The 10,711-nt window shown below is 40.5% G+C and overlaps 1 protein-coding gene across 3 annotated transcripts in view; it reads right to left on the bottom strand.

The window, feature by feature from the left end:
• The window catches only part of Sdccag8 (serologically defined colon cancer antigen 8), a 213,391-nt gene that overhangs the window by 64,168 nt on the left and 138,512 nt on the right, over positions 1-10,711 (bottom strand). For all 3 annotated transcript variants that reach the window (XR_003709718.1, XR_003709717.1, XM_028755297.1), the window contains exon 16: positions 8,022-8,153. Coding sequence is in view for 1 of the 3 variants with exons in the window: in XM_028755297.1 (XP_028611130.1) it covers positions 8,022-8,153 (132 nt within the window). In the remaining 2 variants the exon portion in view is untranslated. The remainder of the gene's footprint in view (positions 1-8,021; positions 8,154-10,711) is intronic.

The following is a 10,711-nucleotide window of genomic DNA, read 5'->3' as shown; positions in this document are numbered from 1 at the left end:
AGAGAGAGAGAGAGAGAGAGAGAGAGAGAGAGAGAGAGAGAGAGAGAATGTGCTCTCAAGAAGAGTTCACTAGAGATGGGCTCAGAAAATATGGACTTCAAGGCAGCCTGAGCTCCAAAGCAAGGGAGTTCATATTAATAATAGGGGAGAAATTCCATTTAAAAACAGAAACCCAGTTTTCCCTGTAATAGAAAAAGAACAGACATTTACCTGCTCAGAAGCTGGGACATATGAAGGAGAAGCAGGCCATGACAGGGAACTTATAGGGCAGTAACAACACTGTATTGACAGATATGATGGAACAGAATATACAAAACTAAAGATGGGAGCCAGAGAACTGGGCCAGCACAACAAGGTGCTTGTCACAGAGCCTGGTGACCTGAGTATGGTCCTCTGTGTAGAAAAAAACAAACTCCTGAAGCTCTCCTCTGACTTCCACACAGGTACCATTAACTCTGCAGCCTAAATAATTTTAAAACAATAAAGTATAAAAGCTAATGTAAAGCATGGGTTCTGGGTTATGTTGATCACGATCTGCTGGTGGTTTATTGACTCTAACAATAAGAGACTATGCATGCTGGAGGACTGCAGGCATAAATCTCCTGCCTTTTTTTTTTTTTTTGAACCTAAAACTTCTCTAAAAAAAAAAAGTCAAGGAAGAAAAAATGAGTGCCCCTAGTTCCCAACCATGAGCAATTTTTTTTTTTTAAACAACTAGGTAAATATATCCCACTTGAAATATCACTTGGAGCCAGTTTATATGCTGACACTGGCTCATGCTGAAAGCCCTACACACAGAGCACACGGACTGTGCACACACTTTCACACACTAACACAACATCACAGCTATAGTCCAAGGAACAGTCCAAAATGTTCAAAACCAAAAGTTACATTCAAAATTCAGAAGGCATTTTCCTATAGAAATAACATTATGTAAACATGGTATTTTGGTTCACACACTAAATCACAAGAACCAATTTAACCCATAATGTAAATAAACAGTGCTCTACAATGGGAGCCGCTGTAGCTCCTGCTAGTGCCCAGAATCCACCACTGAGAGGTGGGCGCATACTGGAGGTCAAACGAGTGCACTGACTGCAGGATGTTGAGTAGACTCCATGCTGACCAAGGCTCTACAGACTTTATTGATTGTGTTTAGCAATTTTCATAATCTTACAAGACAGCACTTTACAGGAAAAAAAAATGAAAAAGACAAAACTTGCAGAGAAAAGAGCTTGCCACAACTCTTAGGGTGAGACAGTAACGAGAGAAAAACCCAGAGCATGACCCTTACCCACAATGGATACCCTTCTACTGCCTTCACATTAGGTCTTAGGAGGATAGCACTCAAACCAGAAGGAACTTACACATTTCACTAGGGCAGGGATGTGTGCTTGGTCAGCAATGCACCCAAAGCACACCCTAATAATGCTATATATTCAGATACTATATCTATGCTAAACCCATGTGACTAAAGCTTGCTCTCTAGGGTACCGCTATTGAGATATGGTGGAACCTCTAGGAAGTATAACCTAGTGGGAAATCACTGGGGCAGGGCATGTTCTTAAAGAGAATTGTGGGATTCTAGGCCCCTCCTCTTCCTCCTCCTTGCCTTCTAGACTCTGTGTAAGTGGATTTGTTCTGCAGTGAACTCCTGTCCAACAAGCAAGAGTCATGGACCTCCACAACTGAGATCCAAATGAACTTTTTCTTTTAGTAAATTAGCTGGTTTATGTGTTTTTTTATGTGACAGAAGGCTGACTAACAAAACTAAGTGCCCAAGATACACCTGGTGGTTAAATGAAGCAGCCTTTCTCTTCCATTGAGTGTTGGACTTACTGTAGCCACAAGTATAAATGATATAATTATGCCTTTGGTATTTTCCTAAGTTTCTCTTGTTGGGTTCCTTTCACATTTCATGTGCTCCCAGGTGGTCAGCTATTATAGCACCTGCCCTGTTCCATGCATGTACTGCATGTGCTGTTTCAAATAATTCACTAACCCAAAATAAAATCTTAGCTCCTGAAGGGTGGAAACATCCCGTCTGCTGGGGGACAAACATAGTGTTTCAGGTCAAACACCACCCCTTGACGTCTTAGCATGCTTCTGCACTGCACAGAATAATGTATTCTAGAAAGATTACTTGGGAACCACAACTGATTTATAGTTCTGGCACAGTGTTAAGAAAATGTTAAAGTTTTCTAAGCAGTTCTAATTATCCCAGCTCCCTCCTTTCCACTGCACCACACTCCCCGCTTGTTGTCTGTCCTTGAGCACCATAGGTGAGGCAAAGATCTAATCCACACAATCGAATGACTGCTGAAACCAATGATAAAGAAAATCTGCAAAAGCCAACAACCCCCCCAAACACACAAAAATACCTAGTGAAAACAAAATGTTTAGCATATTAATCACTTGCCAATTTCTTCATTAAAAACATAATTGTATGTTATAACAAAGGTATGTAAATCTAAAATAACCCAGACATTTTATAAATTCACATTTAATAGTATGCTGTCAGTTATAAAAACAGACTCACAAACAGCATATCCAAAGGAGGCCCTCTCTATGCAAAACTGGTGGTGACAGGATAGGAGGCAAAGATTACACATCCATCTGCTTTCGCAGATTAGATAGACGATCTGCTTCTGAATTACAATTCATACAATCTCCCCTACTTCCCTCTCTCCCTCTCCCTCCCTCCCCCTCCCCTCCCTCCCTTATCTGTGTGTGTGTATGTGTGTGTGTGTGTGTGTGTGTGTGTGTGTGTGTGTGTGCTACATTCATGTGCGTGAATAAGGACATGCAAGCATGGCGTATAAGTGGAGGTCGAAGGACCACCCTGAGGTTAGTCCTCACCGTCTACCTTGTTTGAGACGATGTCTATTGGCTGGCACTGCCCCAGCCTGGCCAGCCCATGAGCTTCCAGGCTTCTGTCTTTGCCTCCCATCTCTCCACAGAGGACTCCTGGGATGTTCACACTGTCTGGCTTTTACATGGGTTCCAAAGATTCGAATTCAGTTTCTCACCCCTGAATTGCAAGTGCTCTCTGTCCACTTAGCCATCCCCTCATCACCAAACTGTAGTCACTGCGAAGGCACTGTACTGCTGTTGCAAGAGCACATTTCTGTACTGCAAGGGGCTAACAAAGTAAAATAAACTGAATCACAAAGCTAAATCTATAGTTAAAAAAGAAGAGACATAGATGAAAACCAAAATGATCTCAACGCAACCTTGATAGTGAATTGTACCTAAATGTTCTTTTCAGGGAAGAGAGCAAGTCAGATGATCAGAGCTGGTGTTGGAAGCCTGTGGGGCAGGGGGATTAACCAGTAGAATACCAAGTTACCATTCCCAGGAAGTTGTTTTGGTGTATAAAAACCAAATTTCAGACCCTTTAAAATGTTCACCTAATCAGCTTTTAGACTGTGCAGAAGAACTGATGAGAAAAGCCTAGAGTTTTCGATCTCTCTTCTGCTCACCACCACCCACTGAGATGTAGCTGTGGTGATTCCCTTAAACTTAGAAAGGCTTAGAAACTTCAAGAAAGTATCCCAGGGATAGGGACGTATTTTTAAACCTTGCGCCCCAAATCAAACATTAAGACTTTGGTTTATGTAAGTCAGAGACAGGATGTCCTTCCCAGGTAGCCAATAGAGGCCACATCCCTAGAGCCCCATTTTACCTTCTCCCTGTGGTTTGTAGAAGCCTTGGAGGAGCCCAGAGTGACCTCCTACGAGACAGCTGTGCCATGGCTACTCAGTACTGTGGACTCAATGCCTCAACTAGCTATTTTGCTTGGATATGTGTTAAAAACCTCAATCTCAGATTGGCACTGCATGAAGTGAGGCCTCCTCGGAGACCCTTCAGGTCACAGCAGCCTGTCCATCAGGAGGACAGTGGATCCTCAGCCGCCCATTTGCTCCCATCTCCACTTCCTTCATTATTATAATTTAGATATGAAGGGTTCTCAGATGCTTATGTGTTGACAGCTTAGTGACTAGTTGGTGGTGCTACTGTAAGGCCGCTGGTCTGAGGAGAGCACAGACCTCACCAAAAGAATTAGTGCATAACTGACCAGACTACATAGGGAGTATAGTACTGGTATAGGGAGCAGGGTACTGAGGGGGATGTCCTTGAAGGTTATGTTTTCCCTCAGGCTCTGGCCTTCTCTGCTTCTTGACCCCAAGAGATGAACAGTTTTGCTCAGGTACATTCTCTCATTGTATCCAGCTTTGCCTTATTCCCAAAGCAATGGAACTAGCCAGGGACAGACTGAAGCCTCAGAAACTAGGAATCAAAATAAGCCTTGCTCCTTAAGTTGTGTTCTCAGGCATCTTGTCACCATGATGAAAAGCTTACTGAAGAGCCATCAAGGGGTAAGTGTCTTTTCTGTCAGCGTTCACCAGGGCTGCATCAGGCCCAAAGCAACAGGATCAACTGACTTTGGACAAAAACCTTTAACACTGTGAACAAAAAGTCTCATTTCTTCTTTTACAGTGATTACCTAGGCGTATGACTGAGTGTACAAAGGTGGCTAGCTCCCAAGTTCCAGTACACAGGATGTTCTCTACCCATGGTAGTGAGCACAGCAGAGTCGCAGAGTCATGAGGGAGTCACCCTCGTGAATCCCATGGTGAACACAGTACAGAACAGATGAGATTCCCCACTACCCGCAGAGTATTCAGGTCTGGCCTTGGCCCACCTCCCTTTCACCGCAGCAGCTAAGCCACCAGGCCCTCCTGCAGGTGCAGGGTTGGGGAAGGGGCTCAAGTCCAAAATTAATCCCTGCTTAATGCCTGGCGGTTAGACAGCTGCTGATTCTCAGAAACTTTACAACCTTGCCTCTTTTCCTAACTCAGCATCCTCAGACTTCTCTCATAGAAATACATCTTTGAGAATACTCATAGAAATCCTAAAATGCTCCCTTATTATGGCATGAAACCATAAGCAGGGAACTTTCAAGTAAAAACATTTCATTTAAAATAAATATAAATGTGAAGATTTATATTAAAATTTACTATTTCATAAATAATGATATATATATACATATATATATATATATACATATATATATATATATATTTATCACTTAATATATTAATAAGAAAATGTCGTGTTTGGCCAATAGCATAAATATATTTTAGCACCAACATATACTCTAAAATGTCAAGATGAAACTAAATCTATTTTATAGAATCAAACAAATTAAAATAGCTGCATATTTTTCTCGAGAATTCTTATTTTCTGCATGTATAATCTGACTCATTTACAGTATTCATCTTTTGTCTGAAAATGATGAGGTGCAGATTATAATTTCAGGTTTAGATTCCAAGTTTTTCCTGGAAAATTTTGAATAGTCTTCTACAAAATCAAAATGTTGGGTTATATAAAATCTAGTATTACATTTTCTATGTAACAGTGGCTTTTGAATAAAGTTTCCATTAGCAAAACAGAATGTGAGGATTTCATACAGATAATCTGGTTTACAGAGTTACCAAATATAAATTCATTAGTAGCTCGCCTGTTTCAACTAGAAGCTTCAATGACATTATACACATTGCTCAACCAAACCGCTTACTTATTACCTGAAAGGAAAGAGTCATATAGACTGTCCTGCTGACAGCAGAGCCAGGAGGGCTGGGGCTGGAGACAGAGTGTGGCCATGTGAGAGAACACAGCACTCAGCAGGACTCTATGACCTGGCCTCAGTCATTCACCATACCCAGGGGTGTGCATCCTGTTTGTTTCCTAGGTAGGAACACAGGACTGGGTATTTAATTTAAAACAGAAGAACAAAAAGCAAAAACAAAAAAACCATTATTTTAACATGGATTTTCAAGACTATATTCACTCAAGAGGAAAATCTTGTTCACTGAAACTTTGTTGATCTAGATAACATTATTCAATGACTTTAGATCTACTTCAAACTAAGACAAAGACCTCTTTGCTCTGAACTGTATGCGCCTCTTGTACATATCCTCTGGGGCTGGCTGCTCTGCCCTCCTCTATATCCTTGCATCTCATCTCATGAAAAAGTGGTAAACAGCTACTTTGGATGTTCACATCACTCTTCACTTTCAACTACTGTCTGCACTAACAATTGCTCTGGCTGACTTGACTGGTAATGTGCGTGTTACCAAGGCCAACAGATGTTTTCTGTCTTGCTGTGTAGCTAGCATCTGCTTGAATGCTTCCTCTTTCCCAAGGCAGTTTTATCACTGGGATGAATAACAGTCCTTTCCATGTATTGCTCAGGCTGCTTTGTGGCAATAGTATCTCTTTTGTCCATTTTTAACTTATCTTTAACAGTGTGGTTGCTCCTGAGGGTCAGGAGCCCTTTCTTACTTCTGATTGCTTCCTCCTGATGACCCAGTTATCTCCAAGGTTTCAAACACGCCTGCCCCTAAAGTCAAGGGAAATTTCTATCTCCAGTCTAGACATATCTCCCAAGTTCAGCTTCCCTAAAAACATGTAAATTCTACCAAGGGAGTGCCATACCTGCTTTGCTGTTTTATTCCCAGCTTGTGATGGAGTCCTAGTAGCATGACACATAGTGGCAATCAATAAATATTTGTTGACCAGATCCGTCATTCATTTGCTCTCTGCTCTCTATTGGCATGCTTCTTTCTAAAGGCCTTAATTATATAACTAAAACTGAAGATGACAATAGCAGCCCCTTTCCAGGTTTGCCTCAAGGCACATGAGATAGTGAACATATGTGCATTTTATGAATTAAAAAGCAGTATACCATGGTAAAAGGTATACTTTTCAGGCTAAAATACTTACTCCTTGGACCCTTACAAAAACAACAAAAGTTTGTTCACCCCTAACATAGGACAGTATCTGAGTTCGAGGAGATACTGTACAAATTAATGGACAGACGGTATTTTCTTGCATTTTACTATCATCTATCTGTACTGTAACATGCTGGCAGGGGATGGCAGCTCACATCCTGGTCCTTCCCCTCTGATGCACTGCCCTACCGTCTCCTCCAACGTTGTTTACCTTAACCTTAAGAAAGTTCAATCAATATACATTTCCACTTTCTCCTAAGTATATAAGTGGAGACAGAGAAGACACAGGTCTCAGAGGGATGGAGTGGAGATGGGAACTTGAAAGCAATGACAACATCTCCACGAGAAAGCTGACAGCTGTTCAGTACCCAAGTCCAAGTCTACAAAAATCTACTCACTGTTGCTACAAAATACATAGATTTTATTTTGGGGGAAACTCTATGACCAAAGTTTAGAAATGGCCTATCCACAAAAGAGGACTATATTTATTGCAATGAAATAAAGTGTCAAGAAAATGCTGCACAAAAGGGAAAAGGAATTTTGAGTCAACCACTCAAGATTTGAGTTTGAACCTTAGCATGTGTTCCACAAGTGACTTTGGGCAAATCCATTATTCCCTGTGAACTAAATTTTTGTCTCTGGAAAAGAGAGTGGTCACCTCTCTGACACCTTGTAGGTGACTACTATGAACCAGTGGCTTATTCCATCTTGTGATAAAAGCATTATCAACACCAGTATGTGGGCAGACAAGGAAGCTCAGACATGCCCACCTGCTTGTTTAAAGAAACACCACTTAAAAGAGCCCATTGGTCTGCACAGTGCAGCCTTAGCTAAGGCCTAACCAGCTTCAGCTCTGCCGCATGTATTATCTTAAATATGGTATATTAGAGCCTAATACGAGTAGGAAAGGTCTGACATCCAGTTATGGTAGGATACTTACTGTCAATGTACACTTTAAAGGGGGATGCTCTCACCAGTAGTCGTGAGTAAGCTCAATCCATTGTCTTTTGAAAAACAGTAGAAGAGAATGTGTGCCTTTCTCCGCATGCAGTGAGAACACCCCAAATCTCAGAAGCAAACTACAGAGAAGTATTAGGTGTTGAGCATATACCTGATTACTTTAACCATCCTAATTTCTACTTAATCAACAGGGACTCTCCTGTCTATGATGTGGACACCCTCAGCATGCAACTGGGCCATCCTTGGTCAACAGCCCCGCATTACCTTTCCTTCATCGTCTCGTGTACCCTCCCGTGTTGGATGCACTGCTCCTCCAGTTCGTCATTTCTCCTCTGTAACTTCTCTAGTTTGTCACATAAGTATCTTTTGTCTTGACTGAGCTGAACTATTTCCGATCTAGAGAGGATAGGAACACAGACATAGTAGATAGTTGAGATTCACCTTACTAGAATGTATTTTTTATTGTATAAACCTTAGCATTATCTTAAACTCTATACTTAAGGCATAGTCATGAAAGAAAAAAATTATTTTATATAAAAAAAAGATTTCAGAAAATTTGAAATGCCTAGTAGAAGGATAGATATTACATCCTAGAGACTCTAGTTACAGCACTGGAGAGGTCTGAGAGGTCACACTGGGGATCTAGTTACAATGGGGGAGCTGGTGTTACCATATAAGTCTATATTCTCAGAGGTAACCTCCTTGCCCTCTTTCAATCTTGCTCTTAGGTTGTGCACAGTCAGTGCTATAACACGAGTGGAGGATGGCCTGCATTGAGACAAGAACCAACAGATGTGTCCTGTGGTGACAGCTGAGGTCTTTCAGGACATAAACTATACATTTGGTGTCTTGGATGACAGTCTTAAAGAATACACTCTTAAAAAAGAGAAGAAAGATATCTAAGAAGAGCTTTGTCTTTTTAAAAATTAAATTTCCTGCATTGATGGCATTTCCTCAAGCCTACTCTCTCATCAGTGAGAAGTCACAGCTTTAACTTCTGCACATAATGAGCAAATTTTAAGTTAATACACTTAACACTTCTGACATAAAATGAGTTCCCTCCCCAGAAAGGAGTGTTTCACTACAAACTATCTACTTAGTCCTTTGCTCTATAGAGAAGACTTTGGATTTGCTAGAGGAAATCCCACCCCACAAACTGTTCTTCCCAAAGAGCACCATGCCAGCAGGGGTGGGGCAGAGTCAGTCCATCTCACTCCTCACTCTGTTCTCCTCCTGCTCACATGCATCCTAAAGGCAGCTCGCTCAGGTCCTGCCACAGGTCAGCAGGCTTTGAAACTACCTCTGTTTTCCCAAATGTCCCCTTAGAGTCCAACTTTCTAAACTCTGCTGTATGTCTCACCTTTCTTACAGTTTGCAGGTGAGACAGAGAATACCCCCATCCTCCTCCTCCTCCGTGTTTGTGTTTCAAGACACGATTTCTCAGTGTAGTCCTAGCTGTCCCAGAACTCATTCTATAGACCAAGCTGGTCTAGAACTCCCTGCCTCTGCCTCCTGAGTGCTGTAATTAGAGACGCACAGGAACAGCACACAGTTCAGGTACTCACGCTGCACTTGCCTCTCCTGGCAGGAATGAATACATATTTGTAATAGTCTACATCCTCAAATAAACGACTCGTGTTTATCCACTCAAAAGCAAAACCAATACAAACGTAATCTAGAAGCCTTAATAATATTTTGAATTAAGTATTTATTAAAAATTAGCACAGTTAATATCCAAACTATATTAGCTCATGTGCTAAAATAAATGCCAAAAGGAAAAAAATATCCTTAATCCAAATTAGGAAAAGAATAAAACCCAGGGAAAAGAACTAGCACTTATTCTTAGGCTGCTTCTATGAAGAATGGTGCCATTTGCAAGGAAAAGTAGACTTTATAATATCAAAATATAAAATGCTTACATATTAAAAAACCCTACATTTTTGAAAAGTAATATGTTTATATTTAGATTCATTGCAGCGCTACCTAGACAGAGACACTTGGTCTTGACCCAATACATGGAAACTTTATGCAGAATTTTGTCATCAGGACATCAGCCATCTTGCTTATATGATAGCAGATAAGATTCTGATAATATGGCTACTTACTAGTCCTATTTATTGACCTACAATATAACATTTTGATAAGAAAGGGGAAACATTAAATATCAGCATGCACAATACAATTATATTTTACAGTTATTTTGAGTATGCACAAAATATTAAAACTGATAACTTCTGGGTGATAGATTTCCCTTTTGTTTGTCCATCTTTTTCTGTACTTTATCATCTCCACCGTGGATCTGTATTTAAAGGGGCAGTCCCCCTGCTGGGCAACCGATGCTCAGGCTCAGTTTTTGCTTGAATACTTCACTTTTTGGTGTCACATGTTTATATAGGGACATGTGTACTAAAAAGAATTTAATTCAACTCTTGGCAAAATTGTACACATTAGTAGCCTTAAAAAGTGTGTCTGGCTTCTGAAGCAACAATTCCCTTTCAGGTGTTTCTAGTGAAAGAATCATCAAAATGTCCAAAGTTACAGCTGTATTATGACTAGAACAGGTAAAAGTTGGAAATGTCACAAACATCTAGTGGTCACTATATAAACAAATGATGCCGTTACGATTTCCTTTCTGGAGTATTAACTAAGAAAAGTGTTTATTAATGGAGACAGGTAGAAATCAACTGTAAAACTGTACAAACTTTGTACCCATCATGATATAAGCACTTTACATGACACATTTACATACACATGAAAAATGACTTACAAGAAGCATGTCAAAAATAGCAGTGATTATCTTGAGAGAGCATTGTCATGGGAAAATGTTTCCTAATTCTTCTTTATGATTCCCTACAGTGAGGTGTCTTTAGTAAGCACAAAAATATAAATGTATTTTCAAGTACAGACGACTATAATATGTGCTACTGTATATAGTATATGCTACTATATATAAT

This window comes from Grammomys surdaster, unplaced genomic scaffold (genome assembly GCF_004785775.1).
Source record: "Grammomys surdaster isolate TR1022 unplaced genomic scaffold, NIH_TR_1.0 126051, whole genome shotgun sequence".
Lineage (NCBI taxonomy): Eukaryota > Metazoa > Chordata > Mammalia > Rodentia > Muridae > Grammomys > Grammomys surdaster.
The sequence above is the reverse complement of the archived record's forward strand: the minus strand, read 5'-3'. Positions and strand labels throughout refer to the sequence as shown.